At 36.5% G+C, this 18,080-nt stretch overlaps 3 protein-coding genes and 1 non-coding gene across 5 annotated transcripts; 1 reads left to right on the top strand and 3 right to left on the bottom strand.

Annotated features, from left to right (window-relative positions):
* Window positions 1-81: 81 nt before the first annotated feature.
* On the bottom strand, window positions 82-6,766 carry LOC115725308 (uncharacterized). Its single transcript, XM_061117135.1, has 8 exons — window positions 6,625-6,766; window positions 6,299-6,444; window positions 6,048-6,123; window positions 5,211-5,293; window positions 1,266-1,304; window positions 953-1,023; window positions 766-880; window positions 82-655 (listed from the first exon to the last, which is right to left on the bottom strand). The coding sequence occupies exons 1-8, from the start codon at window positions 6,668-6,670 to the stop codon at window positions 581-583; spliced, it is 651 nt and encodes a 216-aa protein (XP_060973118.1). The 5' UTR covers window positions 6,671-6,766; the 3' UTR covers window positions 82-580.
* Window positions 6,767-6,878: 112 nt separating this feature from the next.
* On the top strand, window positions 6,879-9,062 carry LOC115725311 (protein BUNDLE SHEATH DEFECTIVE 2, chloroplastic). The gene is made up of 5 exons (XM_030654781.2): window positions 6,879-7,018; window positions 7,098-7,195; window positions 7,893-7,968; window positions 8,319-8,415; window positions 8,716-9,062. Exons 1-5 carry the CDS (start codon window positions 6,961-6,963, stop codon window positions 8,792-8,794), a joined length of 408 nt encoding a protein of 135 aa, XP_030510641.1. The 5' UTR covers window positions 6,879-6,960; the 3' UTR covers window positions 8,795-9,062.
* A 113-nt stretch (window positions 9,063-9,175) lies between these two features.
* TRNAR-CCU (transfer RNA arginine (anticodon CCU)) lies at window positions 9,176-9,248 on the bottom strand. Its single transcript has one exon. It is a non-coding gene; the product is annotated as a tRNA-Arg (tRNA).
* Window positions 9,249-9,550: 302 nt separating this feature from the next.
* On the bottom strand, window positions 9,551-11,371 carry LOC115725310 (uncharacterized). 2 transcript variants are annotated; one of them, XM_030654780.2, is made up of 3 exons: window positions 11,086-11,371; window positions 10,514-10,572; window positions 9,551-10,421 (listed from the first exon to the last, which is right to left on the bottom strand). In XM_030654780.2, the coding sequence occupies exon 3, from the start codon at window positions 10,404-10,406 to the stop codon at window positions 9,747-9,749; it is 660 nt and encodes a 219-aa protein (XP_030510640.1). In that variant the 5' UTR covers window positions 10,407-10,421; window positions 10,514-10,572; window positions 11,086-11,371; the 3' UTR covers window positions 9,551-9,746. The 2 variants fall into 2 exon arrangements, with proteins under 2 accessions (XP_030510640.1, XP_060973117.1); XM_061117134.1 differs by lacking the exon at window positions 10,514-10,572 and having other exon boundaries at window positions 11,086-11,288.
* Between the last annotated feature and the right edge of the window lie 6,709 nt (window positions 11,372-18,080).

Here is an 18,080-nt window from a genome sequence, read left to right as displayed (position 1 = left end):
TGAGAAAATAAACAAGAAAACATGTAACAAATTAGCAATCAATTGAGATATTCCTAAACCAATCAACACCAAATAACTAGATTGAAGAGAAAACTAAAGTAGGAGTGCTAGCTGATATAGATTCTTGAATCTCATTGTTCATGAAGCAAATTACATCACTTCCATTGTTCATGAAGCAAATTACATCACTTCTATACGTATAGAGAAGTATATTAAAACATTTTGAAGCCAAATCCTGAGCAGAAAACAACTGCAAGTGATTGAAGTACTTTGCATCTAAACTACATTAAAACATATGGTTTAGGGGTATAAAGTAGAAACAATGTAATGAGATTTAGCTTGAACTGGGAAGTTTACATATTCAGTTCAAGTACTAAATGATGCCACTGTAACAATTACCTGCAACATAACATTCATCTTGTATAAACTCAATTGCCTCTTGCAAATTGATTAAGAAAAACATATCCAAATTTACAGAATTCCAAAAATCTTACCATGCTAATAAACTGCACTCTTCAGAATATGAACACTGTATTGGATGGCACAACTAGAATTTATGTAACTACAGTGCTCAGAGGCTTTAGGAGTCTTTTGGTCCACTAGTTTTAGAAGCGCCAGCTCTCTCCACCATCACATCATAAAGTTGCTTTCCATTCTGTAAGTGATTACAACAGCATAATGTTTTTTCTTAAGAAAAGTTATCCAGAAACTTGTGTTTGGAAAGATTTGAGCATAAAACCATTCTATCTAAAAAGAGGAACTCACAAATATAACTGGAAAGAAGTGAACTTGCCCTTCAGGCTTAGTTTGTGTTTCTTTAAAGTAAACAAGAATTGGGAAATTTGGCCACCAAAGCTCCCAATTCACAAATGTTGAATATCTGCAGTCAAATCAAATTGGTGACATTGTTTTACTTCGAAAGCCAAACCAACAGGGCCAATAGTTGACTTACTTCCAACGGTTTTTCCCTCCAACAAAGACATTTTCACCTGACTCCTGAAGCTCGTTCCCTACTTTTACCTCCTAAAGTCATGTTGATTATAAATGCCAAGAGAATATATCCAGAAATGAGTCAAAATTGATGTAAAAACAACAGATGTTATATCGAATTCTAAAAGAGTTAGCCGTCCAATGCAGTGAACCTCATCCTTGTACAAAATCAAAATTCATAACAGACACAGGATGCTATCGTTCATTGTAGCTCACTGTTGTAGGATAGTATCTAAAAGAAAGAACAAACTTTTCTGGAAGATTGAGAAACAAACCAGGGCCTCGTTGTCGAATACAAATCTGACTCTCGTCGTCTGCAAGAAGAATGGAATACAAGACTTATTTTTGGGAAAATGAATGAATATGTTAGAATATTAGCTCTATATTAGTTATAAAAATTAGAGTAAATTGTATTTTCTAATTTCTTATTTGTATTAGTTATAAAAATTAAGGTAAATTGTATTTGTATATAAATATATAGTATTCTATAGAATACAATATAGAATTAATTCACCATTTTTTATATGGTATCAAAGCCTACTTAAGATTGTGCTCATTTAAAAAATTAAAAAGAAATAAGGTTTGTTTAGGGTTCTTTTTTCGGAAATCCTATTTGGAGTGCATCTTAGTTCTTACCACCCACACAGGGAGGAAGCCCAAGAAGACCAGCGAGTGGGCCCCACGTGCCGCCTCTTTTGGCTGCCATTATCCTACGCACCGGCGCGTGGCACTGTTCTAGGTCGTCATTTTTCTTCATGTTGTTCTCCTCGACCTCCCTGGTGGTTCCGTTGTCCATTTCAGTTAGTATGTGTTATATGCTTCGTTGATTTGTACATGTGAAGGTATGGGTTCTCTTATTTTGGTTGTGAGATTTTTCGATTGCTAGCTCAATATCTCATTTTGTTCCCAGCTTGTCTCAATTTGTTTGCTCCTTTATCGGATTGTTGGTTGGTTTGTTGTTTGAGTTAGTTTGGTGGGACGAATATATTTGTAATGGCTTTTGGTAGACCAGTTCTTGTTTCTGCGGATGAATATGTCAAATTCTTACAGTATCAAGAGTCTCTTAAGTATTCATCTTCTTTTATCACTACTATTGTTGATTCAGGTAAACCAAATTTGTTTCTTCCAAATGGGTTATTGATTCTGGTGCTACAAACTATATGACACGTAATTCTAGCTTCTTTTCTAATCTTCAACCTCACGTTTCCACTTCTACTAGTAGATGGGTCACCATCTTGTGTTCTTGGATCTAGTACAATTATTCCTACTCTAATGCTTCCTTTGTCATCCATCTTACATTTACCTAATATTTCTATTAATTTGATCTATGTCAGTCAACTTACTCGCGATCTTAATTGTTATATTTTTTTTTTCTTCTAATCATTGCTTATTTCAGGATTTTATGGCGAAGCAAATTATTGGTAAAAGACACGAATCTGGAAGTCTCTACATTCTTGATACACCAATATCTAAATCAGTTACCTTTTGTGGTGTACAATCCCCCTTCGAGGCACATTGTAGGTTGGGCCACCCATCTCTTCCTCTGCTTAAAAAGCTTTATCCACAATATAGCAAGTTGTATTCGTTAGATTGTGAATCATGTCAGTTTGTTAAATATCATTTCCTTAGTTCAAGTCCTAGAGTCAATAAACGTGCTAGTGTTCCTTTTGAATTAGTCAAAAAAATCTAGTTTTCGCTATTTTGTTACTTTTATGGATGATTATTCTCGTGTCACTTGGTTGTTTTTGATGAATAATCGTTTTGAATTGTTCTCTATATTTTGTGCTTTTTATGCTGAAATTCAAAATCAATTTAATGTGTCCATTCGTACTTTGAGAAATGATAATGCAAAAGAGTACGAATCTGGTGTATGTCAATCTTATATGACTCAAAACGGCATGCTTCATGAAACTTCTTGTGTTGATACTCCATCTCAAAATGGTGTAGCAGAACACAAAAATAGACATCTCCTCAAAACAGCCAAAGCTCCCTTATTTCATACGAATGTTTCTAAACCATTTTGGGCCGATGTAATTTCTACTGCATGTTTTTTAATTAACCGCTTGCTATTTTCTGTTTTTAATGGTGAAATCCCTTACAAAATTATTTTTCTCAATAAGCCAATATTTCCTATTGAGCTGAGAATTTTTGGTAGCACTTGCTTTGTTCGTGATGTCCACAGGTAACTAAATTAGATCCCAATTCATCGAAGTGTGTAGTTCTTGGTTATTCTTGTTTTCAGAAAGAATATAGGTATTATTGTCTCGATATTAACAAATATCTTGTTTCTTTTGTTTCTTATAATCTTCTCTCCTCTCCTTGCTCTTTTATTGCTTCTCTTGATTCTATCACTATTCCTGAAACTGTTCGTGAAGCAATGTCTCATCCTGGTTGGCTTGCTGCAATGATAGAAGAGATGAATGCTTTAGTTGCAAATAGTTATTGGGACTTGGTTAATTTACCTTCAGGAAAACGAGCCATAGGGTGCAAATGGGTGTTTATGGTTAAATTCAATCAAGATGAAATAATTCTTAAAGGCTCGTCTTGTTGCCAAGGGTTATGCTCAAACCTATGGCGTAGACTATTGTGATACTTTTTCTCCTGTTGCTAAACTCATATTTGTTCGATTGTTCGTTTCTACAACAGCTACTCATCATTTGCCTTTGCATTAGCTTGATATTAAAAATACTTTTCTTCATGAAGATCTTGAGGAAGAAGTGTATATGGAGCAACCTCTTGGGTTTTTTGCTCAGGGGGAGTTAGAGCGTGTTTGTCATCTTCGCAAATCCTTATATGGATTGAAACAAAGTCCTCGTGCTTAGTTTGGTAAATTTAGTCAGGCTATTGAGAAAGTTGGTTTGTTGAAAAGTAAGTCACATCATTCCATGTTCTATAAAAGGTCAACTCCTGGTATCATTTTGTTAGTGGTGTATGTTGAAGACATCGTTGTTACTGGAAATGATACTGAAGGCATCTCATCCCTTAAGTCTTTCATTCATACCCAATTTCACACGAAGGATTTAGGGGTGCTTTAGTATTTCTTGGGTGTTGAAGTTGCTCGGAGTAAACAAGATATTTTTCTGTCTCAAAGGAATTATGTACTTGATTTGTTAATTGAGACAGGAAAATTGGGAGCAGAACCTTGTAATGATCCAATGAGTCCAGATGTGCATCTTACACGTGATGGGGAACCATTTGAAAATCCTGAGAAATATCGCAGATTGGTTGGAAAGTTGAATTATCTAACTGTGACTCGTCCAGATATTGCATTCCCAGTTAGTATCGTTAGTTAGTTTATGTCTTCTCTAACAATTCATCATTGGGTAGCATTAGAGCAAATTTTATGTTACTTGAAGAGAGCACCAGGACGAGGTATAGTTTACAAGAATCATGGACATACTCAGATTGAGTGTTTCTCTGATGCAGATTGGGCAGGCTCCAAGGTAGATAGATGATCCACTTTAGGATATTGTGTACTTGTTGGGGACAATCTGATCACTTGGAAGAGTAAGAAACAAAATATTGTGCCTAGATCCAGTGCTGAATCAAAATATAGAGCTATGACACAGTCTATGTGTGAGGTAATATGGATTTATCAATCCGGGTTTAAGACTTCTATTCCAGTAAAATTGTGGGTATGATAATCAAGCTGCTTTTCATATTTCCTCAAATCCTGTGTTTCACGAGCGAACTAAGCACATTGAGATTGATTATCATTTTTTTTGTGAAAAAAATCAACAAGACCTGATCTCCACAGGATATGTGAAGAATAGAGAATAATTAAGAAATATTTTTACAAAGGCTTTGAATGGGGTGCATGTTGATTATCTTTGTAACAAACTGGGCATGATTAATATCTATGCTCCAGCTTGAGGGGAGTGTTAGAATATTAATTGTATATTAGTTATAAAAATTAAGGTAAATTGCATTTAGTAGTTTCCTATTTAGTCTTCTAACTTTGTATACAAATATATACTATTATATAAAATACAATATACAATTCATTCACCATTTTCTAGAGCATGCAACAAATACAAATAAAATGAAAACAGATTAGGCAGAAGAATATAATTGAAGTCTTTGCTAGATTAATTTATCTAACTTCACCATAGTTTTTTAACATTAAAACTTCATACAAGAAAGACATTAACAATCATCATATATCATGAGACATGTTTGCTGAAATCAGTAATGTTATATTAGTCATTGGTTTCTTGTACCTGGAACAGTAAGAGTGCACCAAGGAGACCAACAGGTGCAGCTGGTAACAGATTATTAGAATAAGCTAACCCACCAGCTAGACCTGTTCCAATCAACATATGCTGTTATAGATTATGTATAAATGGCTCAATTGTACAGAAAAGAACTAATGACAGTACTTACATATTTGGTATTTAAACCAATGTCATAACCTGCTGATTCTGAAGTTCATAATTGGGTGAACTATGAAACAGAAAATATCTATCTAGTAAAGTATATGTTTTACTCAAATATAGGTCTTTAGCATTAAAATAACATCTCTTTTACTCAAATACAACTTTAGCAATCCATTCCATTACAAAAACTTAGAATATAATTCATAACAATACCAAAATCCAACATTATAGTAAATGAGAGACCACACCGAGCAAAGGATGCAGTTAATTAGTAGCTTAATTTACTTAGCAAAAGATTGTTTTATCACTAAGAATTGGAACATAGTATTCCCAATCGTTTCTCCTTGTATATTTAATTCTAAAATAATTATCTGCTCTCCATACAAGTTTTCAACGATTCAATATTTTCACTTTACTCCATGATCATTAATTTCATACCCAAATCCTAAAATAAGTAATGCATGCGATATTTTTTCATCAGGAGCATCATCATCATCAGTATATCTAATAAAGTATAGGAGATGTATTTAGGTGATATTTCAATTGAGTAAGTCTCATGTTTCAAGCATTTTGCTAATTTTCATGGTTAAATTTGATTGGAAACAGATATACAATACAGCCAGGATTTCACTAACATAACTATGCATACATAGAGTAAGAAGGGGAAACCTTGGCACCAACCTAGTAGGACAATCGGAATTCGGTAATCCGGGTCAGGAATTACAGTCTCTCTGGTGTTGGTCTTCTTCCTTCCAAGCTGCCAAACATGAAATGAACACCAAAAAAGTTGCTCTGAAAAATTAACTATATCTCCCAAAATAGGCCATCAGTACACAAAATAATTAAAACATTTTAACATTAACAAACTAAAGCACGCCCAAGATTCATAAAATACAATAAAGTTTCAACTATAAGAGGGTGAAGTTTTTAACCACTGAGGCCACCACAACAGAGTTGCCATAACATCTACTCTGAATTTTTTTTCCTACTGCAAATTGATGAGTACACATTAGCTTTCCATAGAATGAGCTTCTGAAGTTCCCTGCACCCACTTTTCCATCTGTTTCAACTTTTCCATCTGTTTCAACTTGACATATGTTAAACGCCACACAACTCAATATCATCTAGACCTTTCACCCAAATATGGACACATAAAATAAACTTATTTTCACCAAAAAAAGCCAATTGCCCTTGATTATAGAACAACTATAGAAGCTGATAAAATTGAAGACCCAAAACAAAAAGTGTCAAGACTTACTTGGCAAAGAGAGAAAGCAAGGAGATGACAAGAGGGTACTCGCCATTTCCTTTTTCTTTTTGATATAATAAATATATATTTAAGCGTATTAATATAATAGTTTTGGGTTTTTGTGAGGAACAATGGTCTGTCTGGCCAAAATATCCCCATGCTGGGATAAAATGGACTTTTCACTAGAGGACATTTGGGTAATGACATTAATTTGATGGTCTCAAAGTGAGTTTCAAAAGGGCCTTATCCTGTTCTACTCGTATATTAATATATTTCAATAGTCACAACCGTCATCACTTCCCTCACCACTTGCCAAATATACAGAGAAAAAAGGATACAAATTCAATGGCAAGCTCAGTTTGCTTCACTCATGTTTGTTCCTTGAAGCCCTCAAACAAGCCAGGTCTCTCTGTCTAGATTTTTCTAATATGGTTTTAATTGATGATGTGTGTTTATATATTGATCTGAATATTCTTTCACAGACTTGTTTGTTGGAAATTCGGTTCCTGGGAAGGTTCTCCGGGCCAGTGAAGTATTTCAGCATTCGAAAGGGTCAAAGTTTCAGTCATTAGAAGTAAAGGTGAGAAATTGAAACAAACCAATTTATCTTATCCAGATAATGAGAAATTGAGTCCCTTTCTTGCTGAAATTGTTTCCCCTAGGCATCCAAGGAAGCTAAAAGCTTTCTGGCCAATTGGGCTAAGAAAATACCAATGTTACCTTTCAGGTAGAATTTTGTTTAGGCAATTCAGGCTGATAATTTTGGTGGCTAAGGAGAGACCATTTTGCAAAAGTCATAACAATGTTGAGTTAAAAGAATTAAGAAGTAGCCATTCATTGAGAATGTAAGAAAAACTGTTGCTTTGAAACATAAATTATATGTAAGCATAGGAAGAAGACTTGAGTGCCTACAAATTACAAACAGGTAAAAAGAGATCATGTTTGCCAGGAACTCACTAATGTACAATGGTTTTCTTATCTTCATTGTTATTTTCTGATAGGCATTAGGATAAATAAAGAGGGTAATTGGGTAATTGGAAAGGGGGGATTTGTGCTATATATATGAGTGAGTAGTGAAGGGGAGGGGGAGAGATTTGTTTGGTTAAAGTGAGCATTAGCTTTTGGGAGAGAGCTGGGTCTCTCGACTACTTTCCAATATCAGTATATCAGCTATATTTCCTTCTATGGGCTACTGTTCTTACCTAATTGATAAGAAATTCCTATTATTTTCCTTGTGATAATTCTTCCCTTGAACTCACTTTCATCTTGTTTTACAGGCTGCAGAAAAAAACCAATCCACCAAGCCAACCACCAAAGTAAATAGCATTGTGTGTACTAAATGTGAAGGAAATGGTTAGTGAAGTACCCAACTAACTTTAACTCGCCCATACATATGCTTCGAATTATTATGATGGTTTAAAATTTCAGGTGTTGTTAATGTTTGTTAAAGTGATACTATAGAATAAAAATTATCAAAATTCCTAGGTAAAATTTGTCTTTTGGGCACATTTTATTATGGCCTTCATCACAACTAGGGGGTACTGATTTCAATTGTATTATTTAACTGATATTTATTACTATGAGCTAGTTACTCTGCAAGTGTTATATTGTCACATGTTTTTCTTTTTTGGTTATCCGAATAGCTAAATTCTCAGGTAATATATATATTTCTCATCTGTTTTTTTTTTTTTTAAAACCAACAGGTGCTGTAAGCTGTTCTCAATGCAAAGGTGAGGGAGTTAATTCAGTGGACCACTTTAATGGACAATTTAAGGCAGGTGGATTATGTTGGCTTTGCAGGTACCTATGTTGAATGTTCTTGTGCTTTGATTTTGGTGTTTATACTTGACAAAATATGTTTCTACAATACCATTTTTAATCATGTTGGTCATGATCTCAATATAGCAGGAGAACAACTTAAAATTCATATTTATATAATCTGAGATACAATTCTCAAACAGTTAAAAGACTGTAATTTCAATCGGAGTCTCGTTTTTCTATCATTTCACTGCCCGGTCAGATGGCAATTGTTGCTTTTACCACTGAGGTCCTCTGAGCTCCCAATGTTCTTACCATTTTTGTAACTGTAATTCCTTGCAGGGGGAAAAGGGAGATGCTATGTGGAGATTGTAATGGGGCCGGGTTTCTTGGCGGATTCATGAGCACATTCGAAGATTAGAAGATTGTGTGTAGAGTTTCTACTATGCATCTTCTCAACCAGAAGAAACCAAAATGGAAGAAGGAAAAGAAAAAAGGCTATAAAGTATAGCTGGGTTTTTGTTTTGTTATTGTAGTACACTCTGCGAGTGAGTTATAACCAAAGGTGTTTTAGATTGAGTTCCAAAGGATGTTAATTACTTGAACTAGCGTAAATCATGGCCACTCAAATCTTAGTACAATTTTTCCTGTTGGGTATGAATTATGAAACCTGTGTGTTGGTAACTAAATTAGTAGATGGTGGAGACTTTAAAAAATAAATAAATTTTTTTAGAATAAAAAATCTAACCAGGTTAACTAACTTGTTAGATAAACAAAAATTCTGAAAATATACTTACTAATGCGCGCCAGGTAGGGGTCGAACCTACGACTTTCTGCTTAGGAAACAGACGCTCTATCCACTGAGCTACAGGCGCTTGATGATAAGTTACACATTGTGTAATTATACTATTATTACTAATTAAACTAAGTTGAAAACTCAAACTAAATTTCAAACATATTTACATATATTTTTAAGGCTGTGCAATTTGGCTACCTGGGGACTCAACTGCAAATTCTTATTGATGGAAAAAACAGTGGCACAGAGTTGAGTACCATAGACTCATCATCAATAATGGTCCAGTTCTATGCTATCACAACTATAACACTGTCGCTTTCAAAAAGAAAAGTAAAAAAAAAAAAAAAACTACAACACTGTCACTAAATATTGGGCATGAAATGAAAAGGAAAGGGGAAAGATAGAAGTCCCCTTGTACAGGAAAATAAATTCATTGCTTGTAAAAGTCAATCATAATAGTGAAGTTTCCATTCGAAAAAGGCATAAAAAACCTTTCAAGACATTATTATATCACTCATCTGCTACTGCTTCCAAAATGATTCAAAACAAAGGCTCAACAATGCTTTTGGTTTAGTTCTCACTGTTTATCAGACTCCCGCCAGAACTTGATGATGTGCAGACTCTCTTCATCTGTTGATCTTTGTAAAACAATCCTAGATGCATATCCTTTTTGCCTCATTTCAAGACATATCTTCAAGGGAAAGTTTGATGCAAGAGTGACCATGTATAACCAGCCTTTTTCTGATAGAAGAAGGTCAGCAACTGGTAGGATTCTATCAATAACTCTACGCCCATCCTCTCCTCCAGCCCAAGAAGAGGTAATTCCTTCACGACCGACTTCATCCTCAGGGGTCGGAACATAAGGTGGGTTCACAACTATTACATCAACTAATCCAGCAAGACGTTTTTCCAATCCTGAAGCAATGTCAGTGGAAATCAACTCGGCATGAACTCCATGTGCTTTCAATGTCTCACTGGTAACAGAAATTGCATAAGGGTTTGTATCAGTGGCAAAAAACTGAACCCCAGATGAAGACTCCTGTCCTAGAAGAAGGGCTAGAGAAGTGATAACATAGCCACTTCCACAACCCACTTCCATACATAGTTTCGGTTTATGTTGTATTAGATTAGATCGATCGGCTAAGAGTGCATCAACAAGAGCAAATGAATCATCACAAGGTTCATAAACCTCAGGATGAGAACTAACAAGGCGGATTTGAGCAATTTTGTAACCCATCTTGTGAAAAAAGACCTGTCAATTTCAATAGACAACAATATGTTATCATTGTAAACCACTTGAGAAAATTATACCAACCAAAACTGGGAGTGTTCCCTCCCTAGTACCTGCTATAGTCGCTTCATTAGAATGTAAAATCTACCACTTAAAACCAGCCAGACTTCACCTACAATCAACAGTGTGATTTCCACAATTTGATGATTCTCAGAAACTAATAATAACATGAAATTTTTTCAATTCAATATGATAACAACTCAAACTAATCCCTAACAAGTAGCAACAATCTTATTTGGTAATAATAATTGAAAATGAACTCTAACAAGTAGCACTTAGCAATTAGAAAAATCGCATAAGAATAATGATAATAGCATCAATATGTCAACTTTTTATTATTATTTCTTAATAGCAATCAAGAATAAACTAGACTCGACAACCAAAATGTCCTTTGTCTATGAATTATCTATTACGCAAAAGAAATACAAAAGTGATGGGTACATACATCATATAGAGTCGGTGAGAGTTTCATAAGTAAAGAAACGCAATTATTTATTTTCACAATAATCTTCAAAACCCACATACAGAAACCGAAGAAAATAAACAAAATTGCCCTTAATTTGAAAGAAGTACAAAGTAAGTTGAAAAAGAGTGAGCTTGAAAGACCAGAGATGAGAGAACAAACCTGGCGAACAGGCAGAGTGAAGGCTTCACCATCACCAATTTGTTGTTGCTGAAAGGGGCGGAGCCATCAGAAGCGAGGTGGTGGAGAAGGTGGGAAAATTCGGGTGTGGTGGTCCAGCCAGCCTTCAAATCACAGTGAGGGCCGAGGGGTAAGAACTGAGATATGAATCCTCTTCAAAAGTAATGGAGGGATTTTGTGGAGTAATTTTCACTACAAAAAATGTTTGAACCTAAAAATTTTAAAATTTTACAAAAAAAAAAAAATAAATAATAATATTTTATGTAATTATTTTTAATTTTAACTTTGGCAACTTATATTTATGTAAATGATTTTGAAAATTTTCATATTTTGGTTTTGGTTATAGTTGGTAGCTTTTTGATGTATTTGATTTGAATCACTTATGTATTTACGACGCAAATGTCTGCTACCGGTGCTGGAACCTCCTCGAACCAGAATAGCTCATTGTTTAACCGCAGAGCATCTTTTACCAGGCCATAGGTCGTTAAATTCTCAGAGCAAGCCACATGGGACAAAACTGCCCCCGGAAATTTAGACAATAAAACTATAAACATCTTCAAACAACACTCCTAGCTCATTGAAATACACTTAAAAAAATAGTAGAAAACCAGAATAAAATTTTTATTAGAAAATTATCAAATTGATCAAAATCTACCAAATAACATGAACTAAGCAACCAGAACCCCACTAAAAATTACTAGAACTAGCCAAAGGGATTACCTTTTGGCTAGTAGCATTTGAATTATAACACTCTACCTCATAACCTTCGTAAAGTCACTATCCCTTACTAAGACCATATCATCTAAAATAAATTTTAGTAAAAAGTAATGAACCTAAACCCTACCATATATGTATAATGAAATTACTACTTAATCCATTTCTATTATATCATTCATAGAAGTTGACTCTCTTGTTTGATAAAGATCTTCCAAAAACAACCTTAGAAAAATCTAAGCTTTCTTGATTGACATTACCAACATGATAAACACTATTATTTGACTCTATTAGAGTTGACTGTATATTATATAAATTATAATATACTACTAGTATTATTAAGATAGATAGATGTAAGAAGAAAATAGTGATGTATATCTTAATGCTTTCCTAATACTATATATAGTTATTCATATTATTATTTTTAATTACAATGAAATATAATAAAACTCATACTTATTAAGTTTTATTGTCTATTTATTTTAGCATCTTATATGATTAAATCAAAAAATTTCAATTCATTATTAATGTCTCCTATCTCCCACTGATGATGACTCACATTTATAATTTATACAATAAAACTATATTATTTTATTTATCTATTTATAGTAAAAATAATATTTATAGTCAATATAAATTATTTAAAATTAACTAATATAATCACAATTCACAATCTAAATCGACTTAATTATTTCTTATTTATTATCTATATAGATGGGTTGGAATACCAACATCATAACCAATACTAAAATCTTCTAATTATTTTAGCCATTCGATTTACTAAAAACTATTCATATTGGTATTTATATATACAACGAAAAAATAATAAATTCAATACTCATTAACTTTTACTACCCATTTATTTCAGTATCTTCCCAATCAATATATCAATATATATATATATATATTTATATAAAGGAAGGTTTTAAGAGAGTTGAGGTGGTTTTCTATAAAAAATAGTATTACTATCTTTCTATTTTATGGTGATTTTAATTTTTTTTTAATTATTTTTTATTATAATATTAAATTAAAACAAACTAATTAAAAGTAATTAATTATCAATGGCTTATAGTATTCTAAAATTAAAATTATTTATATATGATAATTACAACATTTTTTAATATATGTATTAACTATTTGAATTCTACCATTAAAAATAAAAACTATTTGTATTCTTTGTATTTATTTATGAGACTTTTCATCTCTTCACCATTCTTGCCATGCTATATATATGTATATCCTACTATTGTTCAATAACATGAAAAAAAAAACCTGAAAACTATCACATGTATACCATAATAATATATATTTTAGAGTTTGATTTTTTTTTTTTAAGAAAAAATTATCCTATGGAATTAGGAAGAGCGTCAAACTATTGGTATGCTTATGATTAATAAGGTATATGCATTTTCTATTTTCTATTAGTATTTTTAAATATGTCATATTAATAATATGTCATATTTTTCATTATTAATATTTTCTATTAATAAGGTATGCATTTTTAATTTTTTTACTAACTATAATCTATACCCTATATATACATCTATTACAATATATTTATATTTTTTTTTATATATATATATATATATAATCAAAGAGGTGAGGAGACATTTTTCCTTCTAATATTTTCTTTTCTCTAATTTATAATTTTTATTTAATTAATTTTTACTAATAATATCAATTGATTAAAAGAGAATATATAGAATCCTCATTGACATTTTAATAGAGAAATTATTATGTGTGTGTATTGTTAGAATTTTAATAGGCAAATTATATTAATAGACAAGTTATTACACTAAAAAAGTAATAAAAGTAATAGAGTAGAATTCTAATAGCTAGAGAAATTACAAATTATTATGTGTGTGTAGTATTAGAATTTTCATAAGCAAATATTAACTTAAAAGAAAAAAAAGACAAATTATTATTATTATTATTTATAATTATTATTGTGACATTCTTTTTATATGCCAATATTTTTAATAGAATATGCCAATGTATGTAACAAAAAAAATTCATGTTAGAGGATATGAAAATGTGACTTTCTAATTTTATTTATTCTTTTCTATTATTTATTGTTGACCGAGATTTTCGGCAACTAATAAAATATTGTAGAATTATCGAGCTGTAAGAAAGTGAGAGAAGGATTTTTACGTGGTTGGGGCGTTAATGAGCCTTAGTCCACGAGTCTTTGTTATTTATGGATGTATTTAATACAGAGATTCTACTTGGAAGAATTTCACCCTTATAAATACAGAGAATGTTCTTGGTGAGTATTTACTCTACTTGCTCATATGCAGCCCAAGATTCTCGATCCCATTAAATATGTTTTGAGGGGGTATTTATAGTGTTTTTGGTGGGGTAATCCCTAGAATTGTCCTTACAAGTGTATCTGCGAGTATCCATAAAGTTGGGTATTCCCAATGAATATACCATGGGTAATGCATGGTCAAATCCCTAGGTGTTGTAGGGTTTTTATGTGGAATGTTCTTATTGCCTTTTGATTGACGTGACTCTTCACAGTGTAGCCGTCGCTAGACTTAAATGATCATTACTGTGGCGCTGCTGGTTGGAGGTTGTGCCGTCAGACTTTATTGCGTGTTGCAGTTCCAACACGCTTCCTCCCATGCGGCATTTAATGCGACTTGATTGCTCAGGAGAGGCCTGACACCTCGCGGAGATGCCTTAGCGTTGTGTGAGCCTCCGGGAGCACCTTAAGCTCCATGTGCCTTCTCCGGGACCTATGTCCGGGACGTTACCTTATGGCATAAAAGACTTAGCAAATATTGTGAATTGCTTGATCCACGTGTCCCTGTCCGGTTGGTCCACGTATATTGGGCGAAATCAGGGGCAACATTTACCCCCCAAGCCTTGTTTATTTGAAAAATGAAACAAGGCTTGCTCAGGTGCCTCCGGTTGACTCCTCGGTTTCCTGGCACGAGCTTAGAGCGCGTGAGGGTGTATTTAATGATGGCCTTTAATGCAGCGATTCGCTTTTTGCAGAGGTCGATTCGTTTCACGCCATTGATTGATACAACGCATTAATGGTGTCAGACGGATACTCAAGCGTTTCCACCGCCTTTATTGTAAATGAATCTGGTCCGTTGATCTTTGGGTATTTGAATCGTGCGCTTCCCCCACAGTTCGATTGGTAGGTGGTGACGCCTGTTCCTCATGCGTTTTTGCCTATAAAAGCCACCATCGTCCCTTCATTTCGGTTACTTCCCATTTCTTGCTAACTTTGCTCGAATTTCCTAGAGAGAAAATTCTCAGACCTGGAACGAAGCCTTCAAACACTTTGCGATTTTCCCAGTTCTTCTTTGCTCGCTGCTACCAGTCCTCGTCTTCACTCGACTTGCATCAGGACCCCCAGTTCAACACTTCATTGTAAGTTTTTTGCATCCTTTGCTATTATTGAATGGCATGCTATTACTCATTCTGTTTATTTTTTTTCTGGGTTTGCATTCGAGATTTCTGGGCATGCAAGTGTTTAAGTTCTTCATGCAGTCTGTTTTGAATTTACTGCTCTAGTGGTAGGATCGCCATTGTCATGCCTCTGTTGTTATTGTGTTTTTTCTTTGTAGAAGACCATACGCTCTTCGTACAATGGTTGCTTAGGCCATAGAATAGGATTTTTTTTTTCTGTTTCCTTTATCGTGTAAAGCCATCTTCTGCGAATTTACTGCACCCGACACTTGTTCAGGGAATCCTTCTAGGGTTTCCCGTATGACACGTGTCCGGAGGGGGCCTCTTTCCAGTGGTTAGGGGGCCCCCATTCCCTTTTTCTTGTTTTAGGGTTTGGTACGGGGCCTAACTGCTGGAATCTTACTTTCTTCTTTTTTCACAGAACAGAAAAATGTCTGCTTCTGGCTCAAAGTCCTCAAAGAAAAGTGGAAAGCGCATGGCTACTCTTGAGGAGGTCTCCTTGGGACCCGTTGCCCAGGAGGGGTATAAATCCCGGGCGACCAGATGGGAAGCGGCCGAGCTTCATTCCACCTTGACTTGCCCCCACCAACCGGAGAACATTGTGGAGGTTGCTGGGATCAAGCCCTCCACCTCGGGGACCTACCACCGGCCACCTCGCGACGCGGAGACGCCCAACCATAATTACGATGGTTTCGGAGCCTGGAGCCAAACGCACCTGATGGCCGGTGCCATGCTTCCTCTTCAGGATTACTTTGTCAATTTTCTTGTTTTTGTCGGCCTTGCGCCATATCAACTCATTCCCCAAGCTTACCGCCTGCTTTCAGGCTTGTTTATTTTTTATGCCGCCCGAGGATGGGGATCCCCCCGCCCGGCGGAAATTTTGTACTTTTATGAACTTGTGTCCGTCCCCAAGAAGGGGGACAAACTTAAGGACGGTTTTTATGGATTCCGGATCCACCCTGCTAATGAAGGGGTGGTCCCATATAATAGGCAGACTCACGTCAAGGAGTATCGCCATCGCTTTTTCTTTTCCTCCGGATTTAGGGCAATAGACCACCCGGAGCTCCTCACTGAGTGGGTGAGGATCCCTCCATACCAGCGGACCGCCCCTACCCAGACCTTTCTCCGGAGAGCCCGGACCTTTGCTTCTTATGACCGAGCCGATCTTGACGTCGGGGGTTTGGTCACTACGGAAAACTGCAGGAAGGCCAAACTTATCCTTCCGCATCAATCCGTGGAGGACTCTAACCTCTCTCGGGTCATCTGTCCCAATGTGAGGGCGCCGGTCGCGGAGAAGACCTTCCGGGACGAGATCATTGCCACGGCAGAGAAGAAGTACCAAGATTATCTCTACCGGAAGGCCCAGGAGAAGGCGTACTCTATGGCCCAGGCGGCCTCCGGGAGAGTACTCCGTGTGGGGAGCCCGGTGGAGAGAAGAAGCCAGGCGATTGCCGGGAAGTCCGAGGCTAAATTTTTTGACAAGATTCTTCAAGAAGAGATTGGAGATCGTCGCGCCGGGAAGCCCCTTCACATTGAGGATTCATCAAGGAGAAGGGCTCTCAGGCCACAGCCCTCGGTCCCAGAGCCAAACACTGGGGCTCTTGGTGCCAGCACTTCCGACGCCGGCGGTAAGTCTCCTTTGATAATTCATTATGTTCCTTCTGTTGGCGAATATGCCAGTCGTAGGCCCGTAGGGTTCGACGAGCGTCTGTATAGGTTTAGGATGCCCTCGACCCGATGGGGGGATCGTTTGAAGGAATTTTATTTTTCAAACTTAGGAGATTTCCTAGGTCGGTCCCGGATGGGTTCCGGTCCTCCGGAGCCTATTCCCTTAGGTCCTTCAGCTTATATTACATCCAGCTGGTTCCGGCCTTCGGACAGCTATCTCGGAGATGATGCTGCCAGCATAAAAGTTCAGAACTTTGCTAGGACCGAATTAGGAAGTCCGGGTAGGAGTAGCTTATTTGCCATATCTTGCGTTAATGGTTTCCCACGGGTGTCCTAACACTTATTTTTGCTGTGGCAGGTATCTCCATGGACGCCATCTCGGACCAACTTGCTGGGGTTCACACTCCTGAGGCTCCTCCGGCCTTTACTTCTTCCCCAATAGCCCCTGCTCTAAGGATTTCTTCTAGCGCTCTCCCCGACACTATTGATTTAGTGGATGACGAGGAGGTGCTGCCGGGAGAAGGTCAAGAAAAGCAATGGGGCTTTTCTGAGGAAGTTGCGGAAGGTGCAGGAGGGTCCCGGGCTCTTCCTGAGGAAGCTGAAAAAGGTGAAGAAGAGCCAGAAATTGCTCTGATTCGCAAGCGCAAGGGAAAAATGATTTCCCAGGACGAGCCCAAGCGGCCTCGGAGAGCTGACACTCCGGCCCATGGTCTTGATCGTGGGGTCTCTCCCATGGAAGAGCATCCTGCTCCTCCCAACATTGTGCTGACTCCAGTTCCTGGAGATGAGGTGAGGCAAGAGCTCCGGATAGCCAAGCATAACTATGCCATGGACGAATACTCTCGGGGGTATGCCGAGGTGGAGGCCCTTAGGAGGGTCCTTCGGGTTGAGGTGCAGGAAACCATCAACAACCCGGAGTACCAGGATCCGTGGGACCTAAACTTGGACCCCCTATCGGACTGGTTCCGTCGCTTCCTTGGGCCCACCTTGGCTCCCTTCGCCGCGGAGATGACTGGCGAGTTCGCTTCTCAGCTTACCCGGTGCGCGCCTAAGCGGTTCGCAACTTGCGCCTCCCTGAACTCTATCTTCCAGGTCCACGACCTCTGCCACTCCCTCACCGTGGTAAGTGCTTTGTAGTTTTGCTTTTCCCTTTATTTTTCTTCTTGGGGATT

This window comes from Cannabis sativa, chromosome 6 (assembly GCF_029168945.1).
Source record: "Cannabis sativa cultivar Pink pepper isolate KNU-18-1 chromosome 6, ASM2916894v1, whole genome shotgun sequence".
NCBI classification, from domain to species: Eukaryota; Viridiplantae; Streptophyta; class Magnoliopsida; order Rosales; family Cannabaceae; genus Cannabis; species Cannabis sativa.
This window is presented reverse-complemented; position numbering and strand designations above follow the sequence as displayed.

What these genes read in the sequence shown, in the direction of transcription:
- LOC115725310 (XM_030654780.2), bottom strand. Translation starts at nt 10,406, where the DNA reads ATGGGTTACAAAATTGCTCAAATCCGCCTTGTTAGTTCTCATCCTGAG.
- LOC115725308 (XM_061117135.1), bottom strand. Translation starts at nt 6,670, where the DNA reads ATGGCGAGTACCCTCTTGTCATCTCCTTGCTTTCTCTCTTTGCCAA. An exon ending in CTGTTGTGGTGGCCTCAGTG is followed by an intron (nt 6,124 to 6,298) that starts GTTAAAAACTTC and finishes CATGTTTGGCAG; the next exon opens with CTTGGAAGGAAGAAGACCAA. An exon ending in TATTCGACAACGAGGCCCTG is followed by an intron (nt 1,024 to 1,265) that starts GTTTGTTTCTCA and finishes ACATGACTTTAG; the next exon opens with GAGGTAAAAGTAGGGAACGA.
- LOC115725311 (XM_030654781.2), top strand. Translation starts at nt 6,961, where the DNA reads ATGGCAAGCTCAGTTTGCTTCACTCATGTTTGTTCCTTGAAGCCCTCA. An exon ending in GAAGCCCTCAAACAAGCCAG is followed by an intron (nt 7,019 to 7,097) that starts GTCTCTCTGTCT and finishes ATTCTTTCACAG; the next exon opens with ACTTGTTTGTTGGAAATTCG. An exon ending in TTCAGTCATTAGAAGTAAAG is followed by an intron (nt 7,196 to 7,892) that starts GTGAGAAATTGA and finishes CTTGTTTTACAG; the next exon opens with GCTGCAGAAAAAAACCAATC.